We start from the raw sequence: 25776 nt of genomic DNA on the forward strand, positions 1-25776 counted from the left end.
GGCAGGAACCAACCAATGGATTCAAATGACAAGAAGGGAGATTCCGACAAAACATTAGGAAGAACTTTCTGACAGAGCTGTTCAATAGTGGAATGCATATGTTGGTGTGTAAACAGGGACGCGGGTGGCGCAGTGGGTTAAACCACAGAGCCTAGGACTTAGTGGTTCGAATCCCCGCGACGGGGTGAGCTCCCGTTGCTCGGTCCCTGCTCCTGCCAACCTAGCAGTTCAAAAACACATCGAAGTGCAAGTAGATAAATAGGTACCGCTCTGGCGGGAAGGTAAATGGCGTTTCCGTGCGCTGCTCTGGTTCGCCAGAAGCGGCTTAGTCATGCTGGCCACATGACCCAGAAGCTGTACGCCGGCTCCCTCGGCCAATAAAGCGAGATGAGCGCTGCAACCCCAGAGTCGGCCACGACTGGACCTAATGGTCAGGGGTCCCTTTACCCTTTACCTTTAATCAGGTGTAACTAGAGCTCATTTGTATTTTAGAAGGGGATTTCCCTCTCCCTAAGGGTTTTTTGACTTCATTTCCTGACATCAACCCACACAGGAAAACTAAACCAATGAAATGTGGGGTCCCCTCAGTGTTGCTAGGCACACCCTCTTATTTCAAACCTAACTCAACCCATTTGGGAGGAGACAGGCAGGGGACTGAGGCCTTTAATAAGCATCTCAGCAAGATGTCCCATAAGCAGCTTTCTGGACATTGTAACAATATGAACATTCAAATCTGGAGTCTAAAACATGAGAAGGACTCGGGCCGTTAGGTAATACGGTAGACCATAACCCGCTTCCACACATAGCTGTGATCTGAAAGCTGGAGCTAAGTTAACAGGATAGTTCTGCTCTCACTTTGGCCAAATAAGTAACAGAAGTCATCAGTATCAGTCACACTTGTATTTGCAAAACTGGAAGGAGGCCCAGACAGGGAGGTCAGTTGTCACTCTTGGCAGTGGGCGAAGGCAATCCAAGGCTCCAGGCTGGCGGTGCTGTGAGCAGTGGCCCCTCACCTCTTTTTCAGGTTCAGGAGATTGGGGGCCGACACCTTGACTTTGCCCGGAATATTTCTGGACAGGTCTGTATCCTGTAGAAGAGAATCACACGATTCCATCTTGATCAGCTGTACATGCACAGAGCAAAAGCTTGGTTCTGTTAGCAGGAAACTCGGTTAGAAAAAACCCCCACACAAATTGGCTTTGAAAGCAGGCTTCTTACCTTGACGCTGCGAAAGAGATCCTTCTCTCTCGGGGTCGCCTCCTTGGACTGCATGAAATTGTGCAGAGCCGTTTTTGCAGCTGTTGGAAAGACAGAAGGCACAGATTTATGGGGCAGGGGGCCATCAGCAGAGACAGAAATGTACTACCGTTTGTTCACTTAGAACATCCTTGCTAGCAGGTTCACCGCGGTCACCACTCAATTGACAGATTACGAGCCTTTCTGCCCACCGTGGAAGTCAGTGGGCACATTGCAGGCCAAAGGGGGAAAAGCACCCCAAGCTTGCTTACCTGGAGATGATTCTCAAATCGCTACAGAGGACAGGTGAGGGGTTGTTTGCAAGCCGGACCGATTTCTGGGCTACCCATCTTTCTACAGCAGTGAAAGGGAACCTCCAGATTTGCAGCCAAATGGGGCCCAAAGGCCTCCCCATTTGGCCCACAAGGCTGTTTGGGGGAAGTCAAGCCCACCTGATGCCAGACATGACTGGCTGTTGGGTGTCTGGGGACACCGCAGAAGGGATTTTGCAGGTGGACAGGAAAACCAACCAGTCAGTCATATGATGTGATAATGACATTGAGAGATTGGAGTGTAAGCATGAAATTTGGCCCCCGAAGTTACCGTATTTTTCACTCTATAAGACGCACTTGTGTGTGTATGCATCTTATGGAGCGAATGCAGGCTGCGCGGCTAAGCCAGAAGCCAGAACAGCGAGAGGGATCGCTGCGCAGCGCTCCCTCTTGCTGTTCTAGCCCCTCTGTCCCTTTCCCCACCTCCTGGAAAAGCCCCCAAGAGCTGCCCTCCCTTTAAAGAGCCACACGGAGCGTGTGTGCGGCTCTTGGGGGGAAAGCCCACAAGTGCCGCACACACGCTCCTCACAGCTCGTGAAAGGGAGCGCTGGGATGCATACAGGCTCTGCTCAGCGCTCCCCTTAAAGAATATTTTTTCCCTTGCATTCCCCCTCTAAAAACTAGGTGTGTCTTATGGTCAGGTGTGTTTTATGGAGCGAAAAATACGGTAAGAAAAATACACTCAAGTTTCCCGAGTAATGCTGCCCTGCAGAATTTTTGTGTGTGCAATTGAGCCACTGGCTAGAAGAACAAAAAGGAGCTGGAAAGAAACGCAACGGAGAGCATACAATACCTTTGCCCTTCTTCTGTGTGCCCGGTGTCAGCTTGACTTTGTATCTTTAAAAAGAAAACAAGAAGGAACACAAGGTTTAATCGGAGGCCCCTTTTCCAAGGGGCAATGCCAAACGGGCCAAGAGTTGCTGCCACTCACTTGTGGTTGGTCATGGTGGTATAAGGGGCACAGAATGGGATGGCGAAGAGGAGAATGTCTTCCAGGTGGGGCTGCCCAGTCAGAGAATCATACAGTGTCTCTCCTTCCTGAAACAGAACAGAGGAGATGGGAGCAGAGGCTGGGAAGGGAGAGGGGTGGGCATGCCTGGTTCTGGGGGTTTTTCTGTGCTTTATCCTTTCAGGCAAATCCTTTAGACACACACACATTCAAGCCAGCTTTCATGGGGTAGAAACATGCATACCGCTCCTGCTGGCTTGACAGAGATTTAAAGGACTCTTCACAGTTTTAACTTTGTAATTCATTTCTTTTTGTATGTGCCGCACAATATTTTCAAATGGGGTGGTGGTGGTTTCTACACTCTTTAAAGACTCCCCATTGGCCGTATGGATGTACACAAGTGTTCTTTATGGCCTTTTGCAGCCATTCCATATTTCAGTCAAATGCTCCCATGTAAGAATCTTTTTTTAAAACTGACACTAAGCTATTTCCAGGGACATGGGTGGCGCTGTGGTCTAAACCACAGAGCCTAGGGCTTGCCGATTGGAAGGTCGGTGGTTCGAATCCCCGTGTGGGGGTGAGCTCCCATTGCTCGGTCCCTGCTCCTGTCAACCTAGCAGTTCGAAAGCACATCAAAGTGCAAGTAGATCAATAGGTAGCGCTCCAGCGGGAAGGTAAACGGTGTTTCTGTGTGCTGCTCTGGTTCGCCAGAAGCGGCTTAGTCATGGTGGCCACATGACCCAGAAGCTGTACGCCGGCTCCCTCGGCCAATAAAGCGAGATGAGCGCCGCAACCCCAGAGTCGTCTGTGACTGGACCTAATGGTCAGGGGTCCCTTTACCTTTACCTTAAGCTATTTCCAGAGCCACTGGATGAAGAACATGTGGCGTTCATTTCATAAAACAAAGGATGGAGCTCCTTCAGCCTTTTTGGCAACAGGATATCTGTGAGTGGCTCGTCACCAGGTGAAACTCAACAGAAATAAGAGAAAAGGGTTTGGAGAATACACCGTGCTGACGATTCCTCGCATCAATGGGGGGGGGCAGGGAGAACACGTTCTGAGGAGGGATCTTCATGTTCCCTCCCCAAGCCACAGCTCTCTTAGGTTCAGGATACGACAGATCTGACCGAGTCAAAGCACTTCCAGCATTCCCCCCGAAATTGGGCATTTTGTATTTACCTCGTTCCCCAGCTGATCCTGGTCCTGCTCATCCTGCAAAAGTCAACATAAGAATGTAAGAACGTATGAGTCCTGCTGGATGAGGCCAATGGACCACATGGTCCAGCGTCCTGCTCTCACAATGGCCAACCGAATGGTTGTAGGAAGCCAGCAAGCAGGATTTGTGCACAAGAGCAACTCTCCCCTCCTGTGGTTTCCAGCAACTGGCGTCCAGATGCATCGCTGCCTCTGATTGTAGAGGCAGAGAGTAGACATTGGGGCTAGGAGCCATTGGCAGCCTTCTCCTCCTCCATGAATTCGTCTAATCCTCATTTCAAGCCATCCTGGTTGGTGGCCATGACTGCCTCCTGTGGCAATGAGTTCCACAGTTTAACTATACGCTGCATGAAGAAGTCCTGTCTTTTTATCTATCCTGAATCTTCCAACACTCAGCTGAATTGGATATCAATGAGTTCTATTGTTATGAGAGGGAGAAAAACTGCCCTCTTTCTCTGTGCTATTTCATAAACTTCTGTCGTATTGCCTCTTGCTTGCCTTTTCTCTAAACTTAAAAGTCCTGAACGCTGCAACCTTCCTTCACTCAACATTATCAGTCATCTTGGTGGCCCTTTTCTCAACGTTTTCCAACTCTACCATATCCTCTCTGAGTTGAGGCGACCAGAACTGTACATAGTCTTCTAAATGTGGTTGCTCGAGAAGATTTGTATATAACGGCATTATGATACTGGCAGTTTTATTTGCAATTCCTTTCCTAATGATCCCTCGCATGGAATTTGCCTTTTTCACGGCTGCTGCACACTTGGCTGACATCTTCACTATGACCCCAAGGTCTCATTCATTCCTGGTCAGTCACCATGAACGTTTATATTAAATTTATGTTTTTTTGCCTCAACATGCATCGATTTACCTTTGTTTATACTGAATTGCACTTTCAATTTTACCTCCCATTCACTCAGCTTGAAGAGGTCCTGTTGGAGCTCCTTGCAATCTCATTTTAACAAGTGACCCCTAACTCTAGATTGTTTATGAACACGTTAAACTGCACAGGTCCCAGTCGTGATCCCTGGGGGACTCCACTTCCTACGTCTTTCCATTCAGAGAACTGTCCATTTATTCCTGCTGTTTGCTTCCTGCAACTTAGCCAAGTCCTTATCCGCAAGATGACTTCTCCTCTTATTCCTTGACTGCTAAGCTTACTCAAGAGCCCTTGGTGTGGTACTTTGTCGAAAGCTTTTTGAAAGTCCAAGTAAACAATGTAAGCCGGATCACCTCTGTTGATATGCTTACTGACACTCTCAGATAACTAGATTCGTGAGACAGGACTTTCCTTCGCAGAAGCCATGCTAGCTCTGCTTTAGTAGGGCTTGTTCTTCTATGTGCCGGGTTATTTTATCTTTAACAACACTCTCCACTAGTTTTCCAAATATTAAGGCAACAGGCCTGAAATTTCCAGAATGGCCTCCTGAATCCCTTTTTTAAAAATTGCATTACATTGCCAGCTTACCAGTTGTCAGGTGTGGGGGCTGATCTGTTACATATAAGTTACATATTTTTGTGCAAAGATCAGAAATTTCACATTTAGACTTGCCTCCTGCAAAGGTTAATTCAGGCTCTGATATTTGCCCTATATCCTCTGTTGTGAAGAGAGATGCACAGAAATCATTTAGCTTCTCCACAATCTCTTTATCCTCCTTTACAACTCCTTTGACTCCCTAGTCATCTGAGGAACCAACTGCCTCCCTAGATGGTTTTCTGATACTAACATATTTAAAGAACTTCCTGTTGTTGGTTCTTCAAAGCTTTTTTTAAAGCATCCCTTTCTCTCTGCACTTCCTTTGCCAGATTGGTGTTCCTTTGCGCTCTTTTCATTTGGACAAAACCTGTCTTGCCTCCAATAGCTTCTCTGACTCTGCCAGGGGTCCAAGCTGGTGGGGTCTCTTGGCTCTCACAGTACCTTTTCCTGATCTGCTGGACAAACTAGAGTTTCTAACATTGTGGTCTTAAACAACTCCCAGGCGTTTTGGCGATTTGACCCTCTGTCTTTTAACCTCCTCTTTACCAATCTCCTCATTTGGGATGAATTTCCTCTTTTGAAATCAAATGTGACCGTGCTGGATTTCCTTGGCCATTTGCATCTATATTTGGCTCAACAACGCTTACATCTCGCAGCAGGTCCTGGGCGCCACTCAAAATTAAGTCGAGGGTCGCGGTTCTAACAACTACTGTTCTGGCGCACAGTCAATTATTATTATTATTATTATTATTATTAATAATAATTGTTTTTAACGTGTGATATTTTACTGTATTTTTTGTTTCTATGGAAGCCGCCCAGAGTGGCTGGGGAGGCCCAGCCAGATGGGCGGGGTATAAATAATAAATTATTATTATTATTATTAGGGGTATCTAGAAATTTTGCCCCTTTGTCACGACTGGAACACATATCTAGCCAGTCTACCTGAGGGTGCTTGAAATCACCCTTTACTACTCCTTTTTTCAGATGCTTCCTTGATTTCATTCATCATCTCAAGATCTCCTTGAGCATTTTGATCAGGGGGACGATAGCACATGCTAAATTACTCCTAAATTACTAAATTACTCCTGATTATGTGCAGGTGTCCAGCCCCTTTTGAGATTTCTAGCTTGCTGGACTCAGTGCTGTCTTTGATGTAGAGTGAAACCATTTCAAGCAACACACTGAGCCTTCAGCAAAAAAATGGGGGCAGGGGGAGAAAGGTGCAAAGAAGCCCAGCTTTTGGGAAGCTATTTAGCTCTTCCTGGGAGGCCCAGAGGCTGGAAAATAGAGAAATCACACTCAGTGTGGCTGTTCATTGCTGGGCTTTTAAAACTGCCTGCTTTTATTACTGTACAGTGGTACCTCGGGTTAAGAACTTAATTCGTTCTGGAGGTCCGTTCTCAACCTGAAACTGTTCTTAACCTGAAGCACCACTTTAGCTAATGGGGCCTCCTGCTGCTGGGCCACCACCACCGCACGATTTCTCTTCTCATCCTGAAGCAAAGTTCTTAACCTGAGATAATATTTCTGGGTTAGCAGAGTCTTTAACCTGAAGCGTCTGTAATCCGAGGTACCACTGTACTACTACTGGGTAGTAATCAACTACTACCCAATGATTCCGACTCTCAGGGTCCCTTCTAATTCCATGATTCTGAGTCCTACTCAGAGTACACCCAGTGAAATCAAGAACACAAGAAGAGCCTGCTGGATCAGGCCAATGGCCCATCGAGTCTAGCATCCTGTTCTCACAGGAGCCAATCAGATTCCTCAATGGGAAACCAGCAGGCAAAATTTGAACACAAGAGCCGAGCAGAGCCTTCTCCTCCACTCCAATTTCAATTAGCCTGTTCTGAGCTGAATACCCCCCGCATCTTGTATGTCTTAGTCTATATTGTTGCATTTGTCAAATTATCTGAAGGAGCGTCTCCACCCCCATCGTTCTGCCCGGACGCTGAGGTCCAGCTCCGAGGGCCTTCTGGCGGTTCTGTAAAGCTACAGGGAACCAGGCAGAGGGCCTTCTTGGTGGTGGCGCCCGCCCTGAGGAACGCCCTCCCAGCAGATGTCAAAGAGATAAACAACTACCTGACATTTAGAAGACATCTGAAGCTTTTCAGGGAAGCTTTTAATGTGTGACATTTTAATGTATTCTTAATCTTTGTTGAAAGCCGCCCAGAGTGGCTGGGGAAACCCAGCCAGATGGGTGGGGTACAAATAATAAATAAATTATTTATTTATTTATTTAGGCATTTGCATAATATGTTCCAAAAAAACAAGCAATGCAATGCAAAGAACAAGGGGGAGAAAAATTAGTTATTGTAAGACACTGCCTGTCTATCTTTAGATAAGCATCAGGATCCGTCAGTCACCGTTCCCTCCACCAGCAACGAAACATGAACAGATCCAAAATGGGCCTTCCGAGAAACAAGAGGGGAATCCTGGCCTGCTCGGGGGAACCCCAAGATTTTCAGAAGCGCAACAAATATTTCAAGACCAAAGAAATAATGAGGTGTAGGGGGCGGGGACAAGAGAATGTGCAAACCCCAAAGAGGACTAAACAGCAGCAACCGATTAGGAAGCACCAGTTAGAAGAAACAGGAAAACAGGGAGTGGGGAGGGGAGATTTCTCACCTTGACCCCCGAAATGACAGCAACTCACCCTGCGCCAACCTGGTGCCCGCGAGATGTTGTGGGGCTGCTACTCCCATCAGCCTGGAGGGCACCAGGTTGGCAAAGGGGGAAGTACCTGGAGGAGGGCTGGTTCCAAGGGAGGAAAGCCTGCAGTACTTAGGGGGGGGGGGGCAGGAGGAGTCTCTGCTTTCTATAGCAGCTGCCTCTTATTTATTTATTAAAATTTATATGCCACTTGATTGTAAAAAAAAAAAGAAGCAAGAAAACTATCTGTTAAAAACAACACATTAAAGTATTCAAAAGACATAACCAGCAATGAGCTAAAAACAGACTAAAATGCATATCAACGTTCTATAAGTGGGGTCAAGTTTGTCTAAAAGAAAAATGTTTCTAGCAGGTACCGAAAAGAACACAGCAAAGGCCCCTGCCTATAGGAATTCTGAGGTCTTACATATATATAAAATAAATGTTCATAAACATACGAGGCAAACACATATGTAAGTATATAAACCACGTGTCTGAAATAGTACAGGAGAGCAATCCTGAAGCCATTTTGACTCTCCCAAATTGACCTCAAATATTTCACTGCAAGGAGGGAGGAAATGGGAAAATTTCCTCCCCTTTGTCTCTTTGCTCACAAATCCTGTCTTAAGGGTGTATCTGTGTCTGAATAAGGTGAGCCTGTGATCTGGATTCAGGAACTGAGTATTTACCATCACAGAAGAATGGCCAGGATGCCCAGGTAAAAGCAATCAGTGACCGTTATCAGGTATCCTGGCAGACAGGATTTCTGCTGTAGACCGCCCCTTCAGTGATATATGTAGGAAGTTTTTTGGGGGTGGTCTTGAGCTACAGGGGAGGCAATTTTCAAATGTCCATAAGAGCTTGCAAACCAATGTTCTGGGTTCCTCCTCCCTCCTGCATGTGTTGACTGAGGACTCTCACCTTAATAAAGATCAGGCTTACTAGCTGCTTTGCTTCTCAATATTCTCTGGTTGGCCTCTGTTATTTGTCTCCTACCGATAGAGAACCTACAGGAGGACTCTATTAGTGCTCTTGGTACCCCATAAGGGAAAAGGAGAATTTTTCCCCTAATAACAATCACTAGGCAGGGAGTTCCAAAGTGCAGTTACCGCCAAACTAAAATACTGGTTTCTTACAGATGTGGCACCTGCAGTGGTGCCCCTTACACAGACTGAAGGGATCGAGTGGGAGCCTGTGGGATCAAGAGATCTCGCAGGACAACTGGTCGCAAGTTGTTAGGGGCTGTGGCGTTTGCCTCCTAGGATGGGTCATAAGGAAGGGGTTAAAATAAGTGTGATGTGATTGGGCAGTGAGAATGCAAGGGGGGAATAAAAGTTAGAGTGGGAGGTTTTGAAAGTCAGTCAAGTTGAGTTGAGTGAAGTTGAGGTTTGGGACTTGAAGAAGGAAGAGGGAGGAATAGGCAGTGGGTTGGTAGAGTTGTATTGCGAGAGGAATTGTTAGGTGGAGTCAGATAGATATTTGGAATAATCAGTTTGGAGTTGTTAGGAACTAAGATAAGAAACTGCCACGTAAAATTAACAGTGACCACAAGCTTGTTCCTGCATTTAAAAATAAACTTGATTTATGTTTACAACTGACTGGACTCCGTGTGTCCCCGTGAGATACGGGGTGGTGGCAGCGAAGAAGGCAATAGACCGTCAAACGTCCGGGGGCCCTGTGTGTGATCGCCACAGGGGATTTGTGCGCTAACAGGGACAGGTTCCCTCTCGACTGCTTACCTTCTCGTCCAGGTGCTCCTCCAAAGCCACGTCCTGCAAGTCGAGGGCCACGTGCTCTATCGTGACCCCCTCTCCCCTCCTGCCCCCTCGCGGCTTCTGGGGCTGCTTCTTTGCAGAATCCGGACCGCCCTTCCCTTTCTTGGCTTTCCTCGGCTTCTCTTCTTTGCTCGACCCTGCAGACTGGGTTGGGTGCATGCAAGCGGCGTTAGATTTCGAGACCCGACACAGAAAGCAAAGGGGAAAAACATTTATTTTCTCTTTCTCCCCCCCCCCCCACTCCAGAACATAGGCCACAGACAAGGCCAGATTAATACCTTTAAGAGGCCTTAACCACTTAAAAAGTTTTTGGTGCTCCCATGCGTGTCCAATTCAAAAAATAAACAATAATAAAGAGCAAAATGAAATTTTATTTTTCAAAACGAAACAAAACCTACAGTAAGATGGAAAATAATGTTTATTTTGGTATGCTTCCACTTTGCTTGTATTTGAAATGTTTTCTCCTACTTTGTATAATTGCAAAGTTTTTGATCAGATCCTCAGAACTAATCTTACATAACATGTCCGCTTCTATGCTTAAGTAGAGATTATGATAATAATTTTATTATTTATACCCCGCCCATCTGGCTGGGTTTCCCCAGCCACTCTGAGTGGCTTACAGAATATATAAAGCATAGTAAAACATCAAACATTATAAGCTTCCCAATACAGGGTTGCCTTCAGATGTCTTCTAAAAGTTGTATTATCTCCTTGACATCTGAAGAGGGTGTTGCACGGGAATAAGGCATCCAGCCTGCCTTGTTGAACAATTATTCTGTTGGGATTTTTTAATATACTTCAACTGAGAAAATGTACACTCAGCTGGGCAATTTGTGACCATTAATGTTAAAAATACACAAAAGCAAATGTCAGTATTTGGAAAACCACATTCAATATTGTCCGAATCTTGTTTTTACCTTTTTCGTTACACTGAACGTATGAAGCACATACGAGTGAAACTACCAAAGCTGAGCTGAGAAATTTGCGTCCAAGTGCTCGGGTATCAATCAATTGGGTATCATACAAGTATCAATCCGCTTTTGACAACACTGAGAATAGTTTTCAATTTCAAAGAAAACCTCTCTGCTATTTCTTTTTTTTGTGGAAGCTGGTTCAGCTACACCGTATGATCCATAGTAAATCCAGCAATGGAAAATTCCAGTTTTCCATTGATGCCCTAAGCATGTGCTTATTCTGCTTCATGATTAATCCAGCCGTGGAGACAGAAGAGCTGCCTTACCCTACGCCAGGCCACCGGGTCCACCCAGCTCAGGACTAACTCTCCGGGGGTTTGGGCAGATCATGGATACTTTCGCTGGGATTCCTGCATTGCAGGGGGCTGGACTAGATGACCCCTGGGGGTCCCTTCCAGCCTTACAATCCTACGATCTCTCCCAGGGTAAAGAGAGACCCAGCCCATTTCCTCCGGACTCACCCCCAGCAGCTTCATGATCAGCTCCCGCTCTTCCTCATCCTGGTCCTTGTACTTCTCCTTGATCTTCTTCAGTTTACTCTGCAGAGGAGAGAGGGAAGGAGCAGAGTGGAGCAGCTTTTCCCACAGACAGGGCGCTCTAGGCTCCTCCACAGCACTCGTTCCGAATGCGGCACCCAACCCGGTCTGGAACGAGCCATTTCATTCGTTTTACAGTGGTACCTTAGTTCTCAAATGCCTTGGTACTCAAACAACTTGGAACCCAAACCCTGCAAACCCAAAAGTCAGTGTTCCGGTTTGCGAACCTTTTTCGGAAGCCGAACATGCTCCGTTTTGAGTGTGACGCGTCCGATTTGAGTGCCACACCTCTGCTTTGAGTGTTACACTGAGGTCTGTCTTTTTTTTTGCCATTTTTTTTGCGTTTTTGTTTTGTGGCTTCTTTGTTTTGTTTTTGTAACTTTGTGGAACCTAGCTCAGCTACTGATTGATTGATTGATTGATTGATTGTGTGTCTGCAGTACATTGTTTATTGCTTTCATTTTATGGATCAATGGTCTCGTTAGATAGGAAAATGCATGTTAAATTGCTGTTTTAGGGGTTGTTTTTAAAGTCTGGAAGTGATTAATCCATTTTGCATTACTATATATGGGAAAGTGCGCCTTGGTTTTGGAACGCTTTGGTTTTGGAACGGACTTCTGGAACGGATTAAGTTTGAGAACCAAGGTACCACTGCATTTGTCAATATTTAAACCCCGCTTGACTGTAAGAGAAACTCCCAGAGCGGTTTGCAGAAAGACGAAACAATAAAACGGAGACAAATTTGCAGCAATGCTTTAAACCAGGCCAAAGCTAAAACGCTATTTTCTAAACACCTGGGCACGCATGTCTAAACAAGAACGTTTTTAGCAGGTGCCAAGAAGGGGAAAGGGAAGGCACCTGCGTGACCTCAAGAGGCAGGGAGTTCCAAAGTGCAGGCGGCAGGCAAAATAGGCGAACTCCACAGCTCTGCAATGCCCACCTTCTGTCCCCTCTTCATGGGCTGCTGGGCCCCTGCTGAATTCTTGCCGGCGCTGGGAGGAGGCGCTGGGAGCTGAGGGCCGTCGTCCTCTTCCTTCCCCTTGGGCGGGTCTGGATCCTCCGGGTCACTTGGCTTCCTCTTCTTCATTTCCCTGGAGGGAAGGCAGGGGGCCTGAGACCCGTGGTCCCCAAACTGGGCAACAGCGGCCCCTTAGTGGCGTCTTCCTTAGCAGGTTGCACCCATTCCGAATAAAGCTTTTTATAAGGTAGGGCAGGGGACACGGGGGAACAAGAGGGCAGCCCCCCCCCCGAAGCTTGGAAACCGCTGCCTTAGACCATTGAAGGGCTCAGAGAATAATGGCTGATGAAGATGATGGACAATGGTGAGATTGACTGGGAAAATCAGAAACCAGGAAGAGAAGAATTTCAAGAAAGAATGGGGAAAAATTATAATCTACTTAAGAGAACACTGTAAACAACTAAAAACTTTGGCAGGATTTGAGTAATGCTTGTAATGTACAAAAAAATATGGAAAAAAGACTATTGATTTTTTTAACAAATTAGGGAAAATAAGGTAAGCAGATGAAAAAAGAAAGAAAGATAATGGAAACCAGGGAAGGATGGAGGGAAGTCAAGGGATCCAGAGAATCCTAAATGAAAAGGTGAATGATGTATTTGAATTGAAATTTGCAATGTAAAACTTAATAAAAATATATTTTAAAAAATGAAAAAGAAAAAAGACCATCCAAGGGCTCAGAGTCCGACCAGCTGCTTGGCTTCAAACTCAGCCAGGAGGCATCAACCAGCAGCTGAGAGAAGAGCCACTGTCAGGGGGGCAAGTCAAACCGCACCCCCTGGTTGCCTTCATCTCCTCCGTGCCTCTGCCACCCCCTTCCTCCTCTACATGGTGATGGTGTCAGTGGTCCCCCCTACCCACCCACTGCCTGGACAAGCCTAATTTTTGCACTTGTGAATGGCCGCTGCCTTCTCTTCCCAATTCTTCTCCACCCCAGTTGACATTTTTTGCTGCTGCTTTAGCAGGGGCGGGACCCGGGTGGCGCTGTGGGTTAAACCACAGAACCTTGGACTTGCCGATCAGAAGGTTGGTGGTTGAAATCCCCACGACAGGGTGAGCTCCCATTGCTCGGTCCCTGCTCAGAGTGGCTGGGGCAACCCAATCACATGGGCAGCTCATCATCATTATTGAATAGGATGTCCCTATTTTCATTGGGGACGCGGGTGGTGCTGTGGGTTAAACCATAGAGCCTAGGACTTGCCGATCAGAAGGTCGGCAGTTCGAATCCCTGCAACGGGGTGAGCTCCCTTGCTTAGTCCCTGCTCCTGCCAACCTAGCAGTTCAAAAGCACGTCAAACTGCAAGTAGATAAATAGGTACCACTCTGGCGGGAAGGTAAACGGTGTTTCCGTGTGCTGCTCTGGTTTGCCAGAAGCGGCTTAGTCCTGCTGGCCACATGACCCGGAAGCTGTATGCCGGCTCCCTCTGCCAATAAAGCGAGATGAGCGCCACGCCCCCAGAGTCGGCCATGACTGGACTAATGGTCAGGGGCCCCTTTACCTTTAGCAGGGCCACCCAAACCCTTCACCTGAGATGCTTTGCTCAAAGGAAGGAGGAGGCAGGCAGCTTTGGCAGGGGGGTGGGAGGGAGGGCCAGTGGGGCCCTCTAAAGCACAGCCCCTGTTCACACACACACACCACATACGGACGGCCTCTGTTTGGAGGCTACTTTTAGGAGAGGGAGGGAAAAGGGGACTCCCTCCACTCTGGCACCAGCAGCCAGCAAACCTCAGCCTGGCTCAGTCTGCGCTGCACGTGGCCCTGCAGAAATCTCCTCGGGGAGGGAGAAAGTCAGACTGGCAAGCCAGCCACAAGAGCCCAGGCTGAAGACGTCTGCTGGATCACAATGAATCAAATCTCTCAAGCAGCCCTGAAACTGCTGCCCGAGGCTCACTGACGCCCAAGGATCCTCACCTCCTCTCCTTGGCTGAGAGGTGCCTCCGGCCCTGAGACTTGCTGTCGCTCTGCAAGGGAGAGAGAAAAGGGAATTAAGACTCCGTCTGTTTCCTCTGAGGCAGCAGGCAAGCGGTACGATCAGCGGCTGGTATCAGGCAGGAGCTTACCAAGTTTGAGACGTCCTCCTTTGGAGCAGGTTTCAGCTGGGATCTGGAAGGAAACGAATAAGTCCTTTGTTAGCAGGAGCTGCCAATCTGGTGTGAGATGTTGGGAAGTGGATGTTGATTATGGGAGAGAAAGTTCCTCCTGTTGTTTACTCAGGCTCGCCTTTCTTGTCATCTTCAGTATACCTGAAGGAGCATCTCCACCCCCATCGTTCTACCCAGACACTGAGGTCCAGTGCCGAGGGCCTTCTGGTGATTCCCTCCCTGTGAGAAGTGAGGTTACAGGGAACCAGGCAGAGGGCCTTCTCGGTGGTGGCACCCGCCCTGTGGAACGCCCTCCCACCAGATGTCAAAGAGATGAACAACTACCTGACATTTAGAAGACATCTGAAGGCAGCCCTGTTCAGGGAAGTTTTTAATGTGTGACATTTTAATGTATTTTTAATCCTTGTTTGATGGGCAGGGTACAAATAATTAATAATAATAATAATAATAATTTGAATCCACTGGCTCAAGGTCCTACCCTCTGGAATAGAAGAACAATCTTGCTCCATCTCCTTCAGATATTTGAAGATGGCTATCAGATCTCTTATCTGGGCTAAACATCGGGCCAGCTCAACCCTTCATCGTAAGGCCTGGTTTCCGGGCCCTTCACTCTCCTGGCCGCCCTCCTCCGCACACCTTCCAGCTTGACAACACCCCTCCTTAATCTGGCTCCAAGAAACCACTTCCCAGATTTCACTACGCCAATCGCTGCTCACACCCAGCCAAGCTCACAATCCAAACGTTGCTTCGTCCTCCTGAAAGCGAGACACACCAAGCCAAGGTGTGGCTCAGCCTGTCTCGGTTACCTTTGGGACTGCAGGTGCGAGAGGTCAATGGTCGTGTCGGGAAAACGTATCTCTTCCGAGGCCTGAGTTCCTTTGCCCTCCTCCTCCTCTGAGTCTGCATACTCCTCGTCGGACGATCCTTCTGGAGCCAGGGCATGCCCTGCCCCCTCCCCCTCCCCCTCCTGGTGGGGGGTCTCGGCCGGGTCTTCCTCATCCTCAGCCTTCTCCTGAGGTTCCTCCTTTTCGCCATCGCTGCTGCTGCTGTCGTCTCCTTCCGGTGCGTCTTGGAAAAGAAAGTGCAGCTGCATTCTCCAGGGCTTAGAGTCTAACAGCCATCTGCAAGCAGATGTCCTCCAGATACTTTGGACCACAATTCCCACCATCCCTGACCTTTGGCCGTGCCAACTGGGGCTGATGGGAACTGTATTCCAACCTGGATAGGACAGGACTGGGAAATCTCCTGCTGTCTTAAAAGCTTCTGCCCCTTTTTCCTACAGTGTTCCCTGGACCCAAAACTCTCACCACCAGAAAGCTCCAAGGATTCGCCAACCTGGTGCCCTGCAGATCTTTTGGATTGCTTCCATGTTGGCTAGGGTGACGGGAGTCTTCCTCAAAAACATCTCGAGGGCATCAGGTTTGCAAAGGCTGCCCTCTCCCCTCTAAACCTTTTAACCAGACATTTGGTTGATCCAATTTACAACCTGTGCCCTTTTAAAATATGTTTTTTTGGGGGGGGCTATTGGGTTGTTGTTTTTATTTTTATTAGGCATTTTGTGGTTTTATATCCTGATTTTTAGTGATGTATGGAAGTGAGAGCTGGACCATAAAGAAGGCTGATCGCCAAAGAATGGATGCTTTTGAATTCTGGTGCTGGAGGAGACTCTTGAGAGTCCCATGGACTGCAAGAAGATCCAACCTCTCCATTCTGAAGGAAATCAGCCCTGAGTGCTCACTGGAAGGACAGATCCTGAAGCTTTGGCCACCTCATGAGAAGAGAAGACTCCCTGGAAAAGATCCTGATGTTGGGAAAGATGGAGGGCACAAGGAGAAGGGGACGACGGAGGACGAGATGGTTGGACAGTGTTCTCAAAGCTACCAGTTTGACCAAACTACGGGAGGTAGTGGAAGACAGAAGTGCCTGGCGTGCTCTGGTCCAGGGGGTCACGAAGAGTTGGACATGACTAAACGACTAAACAACCACATCCTGATTTTATTCTGTGAACCATCATGAGACCCCCGGGTATAGAGCGGTCTATAAATTCTAATAATAATAATAATAATAAACCTCAAAATGAATATTTTCTATGAAGTTCACTGTGTCAACGGACTTTGTCCCATATCCCAGGGCCACCCCAATCTCTCCCTGGCAGTATGTGGAGCCCCCGATCACCCCCTTTGCCCTCCTACCTAAGGGCTCCATCTCTTCCGCTGCCAGTTCACTGGTGCTGCTGGTCACCGTCTCCATGTCCTCGTCTTGCACTTTGACCTTCCGCTCCCCTTTGTGTCGCCACACGCAGGATTCGTCCACCTGGGGGAGAGAAGGCCGTGTGACCACAGGACGCAGGGAGCCCTCCCAGGCACCCATCAAAGCTGAAGCAGGCGGGCTGCACGGGCAGAAGCCACTCACACAAAAAGAAGAAGAAGAAGAGTTTGGATTTGATATCCCGCTTTTTCACTCCCCTCCAGGAGTCTCAAAGCGGCTAACATTCTCCTTTCCCTTCTTCCCCCACAACAAACACTCTGTGAGGTGAGTGGGGCTGAGAGACTTCAGAGAAGTGTGACTGGCCCAAGGTCACCCAGCAGCTGCATGTGGAGGAGCAGGGAAGCGAACCCGGTTCCCCAGATTACGAGTCCACCGCTCTTAACCACTACACCACACTGGCTCTCCAAACGGCCCAACTAATCCAGCAATCTGCTCTCACCCTGGCCAACCAGGTGTTAGGGACCGTGCTGAGGAGGGCTGCACTGAGGAGGAATGGTGGGAGCACCCCCCTCTCCCTGCTCTTGAATCTTCCCAGGAGCAGGAGGACAATATAGATTTCGAACAGTGGTTTGCAGAGGGACATAGTTCAGAAGGCAGAAGCTGGGAAATACTGGAGGGGAAACATCTAGGAGAAGAAACACTGGGAGAGAGAGGGTTAACAGATTCACTGTCTCCGGAAAGCATCCATCCGCTTTCCCCAAGGTCAAGGAGAGCTGAGAAAGTGGCAGAACAGAAAGCACAGAGGGGACAGGCTCAGATTACAAGACGTAGAAGTGTAATCCTTCTTTTCTTTCTTTCGTTACAGTCACTTTACAATGTAATTTCTTTCTGAGAACCTGGCATATAGATTATTCAAATTACTGTTGGTATCCTTTGAACAATTTTGTGTACTTGATTAATTTTTTTTCATTTTTTATTATTTATCGGGTTTTTTCCTTTTCATATTTTTCCTTTTTATTTTTGAACAATTGGATGTAATGTTTAATTCATGCTTTCTCTGTAATTTTTTTAAAAATGCAATAAAGATTGTTTTAAAAATACAAGACGTAGAAGTGACATGGATTAATAAGGACATAGGGGGGTGGAATCCTTAATTGGGAGCACCGCCATTCCTAGGAGATGGGTTCTTTGTTCTCCCGCTGCGATTATTAAAGTTTCCAACTGGTAAGAAGACTCCCTTTCCTTTGTTCTGCTTATCTACAGCCACGGGGGGAGGGGGGGGGAGCCGGTTCCCTGAAGCCTGACATCGGGTGCCCCGAAGGGAGGACCACAAACAGGGCAAGAGGAAAACAGCAGCTCTCCTTGCCACCTGAAATTCCCAGCATCTGGCATTCAAAGGCACTTACTGCCTCCGAGAGTGGGAGGAGAACACAGCAACTGTTTAATTAGCCAAATGGCGAATAGCCAAAATCGATGCTCTTTTAAACTGTGTGTGGGACCGGGGTATTGTTTTGCTTGTTACTGTGTTGTGTATTTTTGTGTTTTTATAATGTAACCCACCATGTGATCCTCAGGGGAAGGAGAGTATAGAAATTTAATTAATAAATATAAATAGATGCAACCCCCCTCCCCCCAAAAATCTAGGCAAATCAGGATTTCCCATCACTGCAGTTGATACAGAAGAATCAACGCAGGATTAGTTTTTTTTAAGAAGGACCTCCAAATAATTGGAGACCAGAAACTGAAGGCACTGTACCTTAAATAAGAAGCTGAAGCCCATCATCAGATAGGAAGGAGGGAGAAAATTCTTTTTCCCTGTATAGGAGGAAACGAAAGGGTTTTGTGAACGTTCCACTGTTTCGTCCTGCAAGAGGGGAGGAATTCTGCAAAGTTCAGCCGTTTGGGTATCTTGATGTGAAGATGCCCAAAGGGAACAGACAAAACTCTTCCCCTTCCACCCCCAGCTGGACCTGGGGCTGCCCAGGATTCCAGGAACCCTCTCTGTGTCTCACCTGGTGGGTCTTACCTCTGACCATGAAGCTTCCAGTTGTCAGGTATTCTCCAGTGGGGGCCGTTTTAGACACCTGCGTGGAATTTATCCAGAGATGTTAATCACACACTGATTTTTGACATCAGGCATGCTCTTTGACTGTACCCTTTTCGGCGCCTGCTAAAAACATTTTAGCGTATCCAAAAATGTAGAACTTTGCTATATGTATTTTGACTCTGAATTGATTTTAGAATGCATTTCAATTAACTGATTGTGATTTTATGTAACCTGTGTTATTTTTACTGTTGTCAGCCGCCCTGAGCCCGGCTTCGGCCGGGGAGGGCAGGATATAAATAAAATATTATTATTAATATGTTTTAATCTGTTTTTAGTTTATTGCTGGTTTTACCTTATGGATGTCTTAAAGAAAGAGTTGTTTCTTACTGATAATTTTATTGTTTTACTCTCTTTGTTAACTGCTTTGAGGGTTTTTACAATTAACCAGTGCATAAGTTTTTATAAAATAAAAAAATAAGCATGATAAGTACCAGAAAGAGGCCGTTGAGAAGCATAGAGATGTTCCAAAACAGCCTTCCACAATCTTGGTGCCTCCCAGCACAGCTGCGGTGATTCATCACCAATATCACAGAATTATAAAACGGTAGAGTTGGAAGGGACCACCAAGGGTGGTCCAGTCGAACCCCCTGCAACCTCTCCTTAAAAACCTCCAAAGAAGGAGAGTCTCCCACCTTCCAATGGAGTCTATTCCACTCTTGAGCAGTTCTTATGGTCAGAAAATTCTTCCTGACGTTGAATGGGAGTCTCCTTTCTTATAAATTGAATCCATTTCTACCCAATTTCTCCCCTGATGTGTTATCAATTTCACTGGCTATGCTTCATCAAGTTTGGAAAAATATTCTGTTTAAAATGCAAAGTTAAGCCAAGCCACACCCCTCTCAGTTTTTCTGTGAACCACCCCGAGACCTCCAGGTATAGGGCAGTATATGTAGGTAAAGATCAAGGACCCCTGGACGGTTAAGTCCAGTCAAAGGTGACTATGGGGTTGCGGCTCTCATCTCGCTTTCAGGCTGAGGGAGCTGGTGTTAGTCCATAAACAGCTTTCTGGGTCATATAGCCAGCATGACTAAACCCTTCTGGTGCAACGGGACACCATGACGGAAACCAGAGTGCACGAAAACGCTGTTTAGCTTCCCTCCTCAGTGGTACCTATTTATCTACTTGCACTGGTGTGCTTTCAAACTGCCAGGTTGGCAGGAGCTGGGACAGAGCAACAGGAGCTCACCCCGTTATGGGGATTCGAACTGCCGACCTTCTGATCGGCAAGCCCAAGAGGCTCAGTGGTTTAGACCACAGCGCCACCCGTGTCCCTAGGGCGGTGTATAAGGTCAATGCATAATAATAATAACAACAGCAGCTACTCCAGCCTCATTACCTGATGATGATACACCCACCAGGCGCTAGTGATGACCCGGGCGTCCCAGGCAGCGCTGTAGCACAGGGCCATCGTGCCGGCCTCGGTGAGCGTCCGTGGAGGGATGGGCTCCCCTGGAATAGAAGCAGCGCCAGAAGCAAGTTAGTATCAGGGAACCCCAACACCACAGAAAACAGCGCTCTCCAAGTTTAGCATTGCTAAAAATAAACTTTGTAGTCTTCTCAATGCAGTTTGGGCACATTATTTAAGAGATTTGCTCTGTAGCACAGCAGAGGCAAAATCACGAGACTTCAGCCAACATACCTCTCCTTGCTGAACAAAAAGCAGGAAAATGACTTTTTATTTTTGACAATTTGTATACTGCCTCATCAACACCAAAGTCCTCTGAGCAGTTCACAGAATTTTCAAAAATCAATAAAATTTAAGGTAGAAAAAAAGCCCTAAAACCAATCACCGTAATAATGACAGACTGTTCTTTTGCCCTCTCAAAACTCACTTTCCTGAAAGCATTTACCTGTTGGATTCTTTATGACACAACTGGTTGCTCCGTGGAGGTCAGCGTGCACGTAGATGTCGCCTTACACAGAGGAAGGGAGACAGAGAGAGGCCAGTGGTGAATATCCGTGCACCTTTAGTCTAAACCTCTTTTTAAAGCTCACTAAGTTGGTGGCCATCACTACATGTTATAGGAGCAATTTGCACAGTACTCCTTCACACAGAGCGCGGCTGAACTTTATTTAGTAAAGGTAAAGGGACCCCTGACCATTAGGTCCAGTCGTGGCCAACTCTGGGGTTGCGGTGCTCATCTCGCTTTATTGGCCGAGGGAGCCGGCGTACAGCTTCCGGGTCATGTGGCCAGCATGACTAAGCTGCTTCTGGCAAACCAGAGCAGCGCATGGAAACGCCGTTTACCTTCCCGCCGGAGTGGTACCTATTTATCTACTTGCACTGGTGTGCTTTCAAATTGCTAGGTTGGCAGGAGCAGGGACCAAGCAACGGGAGCTCACCCCTTCGCGTAGATTCGAACTGCCGACCTTCTGACCGGCAAGTCCTAGGCTCTGTGGTTTAACCCACAGCGCCACCCGCGTCCCTGAACTTTATTTAGCCTATCCCAAATCTGGACTGCACCCCCGAGTGAGGAGCGAGGCAGACTCACCTGGCCGCAGGTATCTCTTGACGATCATTTCATTTTGCTGCTGGTCTCTTCCAGCTATAACAAGGTAATTTTCAGAGCTAATGAACCACAGGAATTTCTCAAACCTGCCAGATTACATCAAGCCATCAAGACAGAGCAAGGCATTGGAATAACCAAAAAAAAAGACAGCTCATGATGTTGTAAGGGACAGCCCCGCGTCTTAGGAACATTTAAGCCCGTCCCTTGCCAACCCCACTTAGCCGAAAGAGGAATGGCAAGTTCCTCCCAACCCAAAGCTTAAAACATCTGGATCTTAAGCATTAAGTACTTAACTCATATCACACAGACAGGAACATGCAAAAGATGTTCAGATAATTCACTTGCTTATATCCGTGCACAGACACTCACCAGAACACCTTCCTCGCCTTCTGAATAGTGGAAACCGTTTGAACTTCTTTCAGTGTTTGCTTGGTCTTCTTTTCCGCTGATTTGAAGGCCTGTTTAGGCAAACAAATAAACAAAGCAAGCAAGGAAAGAGTTAAGCATGTGAGAAAAGTCCTGCTAGATAAGGTCAATGTCCCACCTTGTCAAGCATCTGGTTCTCAGGTGACTGAACAGTTGCCTGTGGGAAAACAGTAAACAGGATTTGGGAACAAGAGCAGTTCTCCCCTCCTGTGATTTTCAGCAACTAGAATTTGAAATTTAAAGAGATCTCCTAAGTTACAACCTGTGTAGCAAAGCAGAGACATCACCTTGCCAACAAAGGTCCGTATAGTTAAAGCTATGGTTTTCCCAGTAGTGATGTATGGAAGTGAGAGCTGGACCATAAAGAAGGCTGATCGCCAAAGAATGGATGCTTTTGAATTCTGGTGCTGGAGGAGACTCTTGAGAGTCCCATGGACTGCAAGAAGATCCAACCTCTCCATTCTGAAGGAAATCAGCCCTGAGTGCTCACTGGAAGGACAGATCCTGAAGCTGAGGCTCCAATACTTTGGCCACCTCATGAGAAGAGAAGACTCCCTGGAAAAGACCCTGATGTTGGGAAAGATGGAGGGCACAAGGAGAAGGGGATGACAGAGGACGAGATGGTGGGACAGTGTTCTCGAAGCTACCAGCATGAGTTTGACCAAACTGCCGGAGGCAGTGGAAGACAGGAGTGCCTGGCGTGCTCTGGTCCAGGGGGTCACAAAGAGTCGGACACGACTAAACGACTAAACCACAACAACAACAACAAAGTGCAGGCAATGCAAATGGCAGGTGCTCAAAATGACCAGTGTCCTAGTATTCTGTTCCTGGACCTGCCTATGTGCTGCCTATACCTGCGGTCGGCTTACGGCATGTTTGCCTTTGACCATCTTGCTCTTAACTGCTGCCGGATCAAAAGCAGACACTCTGGATTCACCAACAGTAGACTTGGAGGGTTTGCCCCCAGACTCAACAAGGCTATTCTCTTGAATTCGGCTCCCTTGCCACTAAATCTTTACATCAGGGGTGGAGGAAGAGACCCTTTTGCAGGCAGGAAGAGACCTTTTTCAGCTCAAGGGCCAGATCCATACCTCTTCATTGGCTATTTTCAATGGGGGGGGGCGGCACCACCCATCTGTCAACCCTACAGCATCAGGCGGTTCAAATTTCAAGCTTGGAAGAGGCGCAGACTAGCCTCCAATCTTAGCACCGTGGGACGAGAGTGCAAAAATGTGCACTGCCAGCTTTTACTACGAAAGAGCAAACAGAGGCTTATCTCTGATCTTAGCACTTAGCCCTAAGATGAAAGAGAAGAGATCCCTTGACTTCAATCTTAGTACTTAGCACTTAGATCAGAGATAACAGATCTCTGTGCAGGACGTAACATGACTTCAGGTGACTGACAAGTGCGCTTGGTTTGCATAAGATTCTGGTTTGCAGCGTTCATAATCCAAGTTGTTCAGAAACTAAGCTGTTCTAAAACCAAGATACCACTGTACTGGAGCTTATTTTCGGTCAAGGTATATGAACCACGGAAATTGTGAAAAGCTCCAAGCAGACTCGAAAGAGTTGCTTATGGCTGCTGCTTTAAAGTGTCTCGAAGGAAGAAAGGCAAAGAAATCACCAACGTACCTTCTCTGCAGCTTCCACCGTTTTCTGGGTTTTTCTGGCTGCGTGCCTCTTGTGATCATAATACCTGGGAGAGAAGCAGCCGTGTCAATGTCTCCATCCCATTCCCCTCTTCCGTTAGGATTACGGTCTGTTTGCCTTTCCATGCAAGATGCCTTGTACGTGTTGGAATGTCTGCCTGAGTCAGAGGAATGTGCCACAGCGTAGGCACCGGCAGAAATTCCTTGTCAACCTCCCCGCTGCTCCTCCCGACAGATAAGCAGCTAGGTCTCGGCGATTCTTCTCAGATGTGTGAGAAGAACACACCGTTCTTCCTCTCTCCCCTTTGGTGTCCCCCAGGGAGGGGAAAGAAGCAGACAGTACACCCACATAAATTGTGCAGAACCACATGATTTGGAAGATGCGAATTGTCAATTTGTTCGGAAGGAGTGCTAATCATAGCACTTCGTCCACACTTAATGACTCCCTGGAATAAGTCCGTGGTGGGGGTGGGAATGGAAAGCTGGCCTAGTGCTCTGCAGAGAGATTTGAAGTAATGGATCTCAGATCTTGAGCTGATGCCTTGGGCAGGATCGAAAGAAATGCAATTAAGGAGGCGAGAGGAACCCCTTGATTCATGGGCACTAAACTGGTCCTATATCCCAGGGCCGCTTTCAGGGGCAACCCTAGCCAAACACTCGAACCCCTTACTTCTTGGCATTGGCATAAGCAGACAAGCTGAGATCCAAGTCCACCAGCAGGGGCTTGTTCTTCTGGGGCTTCGGAAGTGGCTTGGCTTTCTTCTTCTGCTTCCTCCCGCTCTGCGGCTCTTCCGCCACCTCCCCTTCAGCTTCCTCCTCCTCTTCTGAGAGCATGTAAGGGTTTCTAGCCAAGCAGAAAAGACAGGCACTGCAAAAGTCCGGCACCAAAAATGTCTACCCTTTTTTATTTTATTTTTTTAAAGTATGTACACTGGTAGCTGCAGGAAGACCAACTGAAAAGTTCTGACCAGGATTTCCCATTCATTCTGTGGATTGTGTACATGATCTGTGGCCTAATAATACAGTAAAATTCTGCATTGTTTTCTGTGCCTAGAAAGCTGAATTCAGCAGTTATTACACACGTCATGTGTGTTTTCTGTTGTCTGTTCTGTGTGGTTTATTCTGCTTCTGTCAGTCATAAGGAGGGGAAAGGAAGTCATCCGACACTGGCAGGGGTGGGCAAGAGCTGAGGTTTAATTATGTATAAAAAGGTAAAGGTAAAAGGTAAAGGATCCCTGGATGGTCCAGTCAAAGGTGACTATGGGGTTGTGGAACTCATCTCACTTTCAGGTCAAGGGAGCTGGCGTTTGTCCACATACAGCTTTCTGGGTCATGTGGCCAGCAGGACTTAACCGCTTCTGGCGCAACGGGACACTGTGACAGAAACCAGAGTGCATGGAAACGCCATTTACCTTCCCGCCAAAGTGGTACCTATTTATCTACTTGCACTGGCATGCTTTCGAACTGCCAGGTTGGCAGGAGCTGGGACAGAGCAACAGGAGCTCACCCTGTCGTGGGGATTTGAACTGCCAACCTTCCGATTGGCAAGCCCAAGAGGCTCAGTGGTTTAGACCACAGCGCCACCCACGTCCCTATTGGGCTCATGTATAAGCATGTATAGGCTCCTGGGAGGCCAAAGGGACATTGCTAGGACAACCCTTGGGTTGGGAAAACTGGCTAAAATGTTTTTCCGTGTTTTAAACAGTTCTAATTTCGGCTCCTCTGTTTTGTTTTTGTCGGGTTGGGGTTGGTTAAATGTTCAGTTGGGTTTGGCGCTTATTTTAATTTGGGTATAAACATAAAGTGTTCATTATTGTTACTATTGTTATTATTGATTTCTATTGATTTATTGGCTTCCTTGTTGCCTGTATAGGATATTCTGTTTTTTAATATTTGATGTTTTGCTGTGTTTCTATATATGCTGTAAGCCGCCCAGCCAGGTGGGTGGGATATAAATATAACACAACAACATACCAATTTACAAAAGCAGCTCCTTGTTGGAAAAGCCTCAGCACTGCTGATTTCGGTGGTACCCAAGTAGCACTCCCAATATTCTCCAAATTACAGGTCTCAGGCCAACCTAGGCTGGGGCTTATTCATCCAATTAAATTGCAGATAAGAACCCAATGCTGTCTTTGCTGGAACAGGGACCCCACTCCCATTGCTCCAGCACTTGGTCCTTGGAGGGTGTTTGCCTCCAGGCAGTGAGGTCCCATTTTCAGCTATTCACAGTCCCACTCCCCCAATTCTGCCTAACCCTGAACCTCCTAACAAAGGAGTTTCAATACACACACACACCCCAACCACCACTTTCCAGCACGTTTCTCCCACCTGCCCGGCGCTTACTTCAGGAGCATCGTGATGTGGTTGGTCTGGAGCTTCAGCTCTTTGATGGCACTCGCCACGGGGTCCCCCTGGGCCTGGGCTTCTTTGACGATAGCGCCAATCTCTGTCCAGTCAATCTGGTTGGCTAAGGCACTCCGGACCACCTGGATGGCTCGGTCAACTATCTCCAGGTTCATTTCCACAAGCTCCCCTTTCACCTTGTCAATTTCCTTTGGGAAAATGAAGGAGACCAAAAAAGCAGCAGCTGAGATTCTCTGGAGTATGAC

At 47.4% G+C, this 25776-nt stretch overlaps 1 protein-coding gene and 1 long non-coding RNA gene across 3 annotated transcripts in view; both read right to left on the reverse strand.

The window, feature by feature from the left end:
• The window catches only part of LOC309372929, a 122540-nt gene that overhangs the window by 23907 nt on the left and 72857 nt on the right, over nucleotides 1–25776 (reverse strand). The gene's annotated exons all lie outside the window — the stretch shown is intronic.
• NEMF (nuclear export mediator factor) overlaps nucleotides 650–25776 on the reverse strand; it is a 37714-nt gene continuing 12587 nt past the window's right edge. The window contains exons 13-33 of one of the 2 annotated variants that reach the window (XM_081909834.1): nucleotides 25511–25719; nucleotides 23835–24008; nucleotides 23148–23211; nucleotides 21459–21547; nucleotides 21072–21175; nucleotides 20430–20492; nucleotides 19916–20028; nucleotides 18499–18556; nucleotides 18229–18287; nucleotides 16457–16577; nucleotides 15071–15332; nucleotides 14223–14265; nucleotides 14074–14123; nucleotides 12087–12237; nucleotides 11072–11149; nucleotides 9601–9780; nucleotides 3697–3729; nucleotides 2500–2606; nucleotides 2362–2405; nucleotides 1219–1298; nucleotides 650–1087 (exon numbers count right to left, since the gene is read on the reverse strand). In XM_081909834.1, coding sequence (XP_081765960.1) covers nucleotides 1010–1087; nucleotides 1219–1298; nucleotides 2362–2405; nucleotides 2500–2606; nucleotides 3697–3729; nucleotides 9601–9780; nucleotides 11072–11149; nucleotides 12087–12237; nucleotides 14074–14123; nucleotides 14223–14265; nucleotides 15071–15332; nucleotides 16457–16577; nucleotides 18229–18287; nucleotides 18499–18556; nucleotides 19916–20028; nucleotides 20430–20492; nucleotides 21072–21175; nucleotides 21459–21547; nucleotides 23148–23211; nucleotides 23835–24008; nucleotides 25511–25719 — 2160 coding nt within the window. In that variant the 3' untranslated portion in view covers nucleotides 650–1009. The remainder of the gene's footprint in view (nucleotides 1088–1218; nucleotides 1299–2361; nucleotides 2406–2499; nucleotides 2607–3696; nucleotides 3730–9600; nucleotides 9781–11071; nucleotides 11150–12086; nucleotides 12238–14073; nucleotides 14124–14222; nucleotides 14266–15070; nucleotides 15333–16456; nucleotides 16578–18228; nucleotides 18288–18498; nucleotides 18557–19915; nucleotides 20029–20429; nucleotides 20493–21071; nucleotides 21176–21458; nucleotides 21548–23147; nucleotides 23212–23834; nucleotides 24009–25510; nucleotides 25720–25776) is intronic. The other variant, XM_081909835.1, reaches the window with a different exon arrangement.

Source organism: Podarcis melisellensis (genome assembly GCF_964234715.1).
Source record: "Podarcis melisellensis genome assembly, chromosome: 1".
Lineage (NCBI taxonomy): Eukaryota > Metazoa > Chordata > Lepidosauria > Squamata > Lacertidae > Podarcis > Podarcis melisellensis.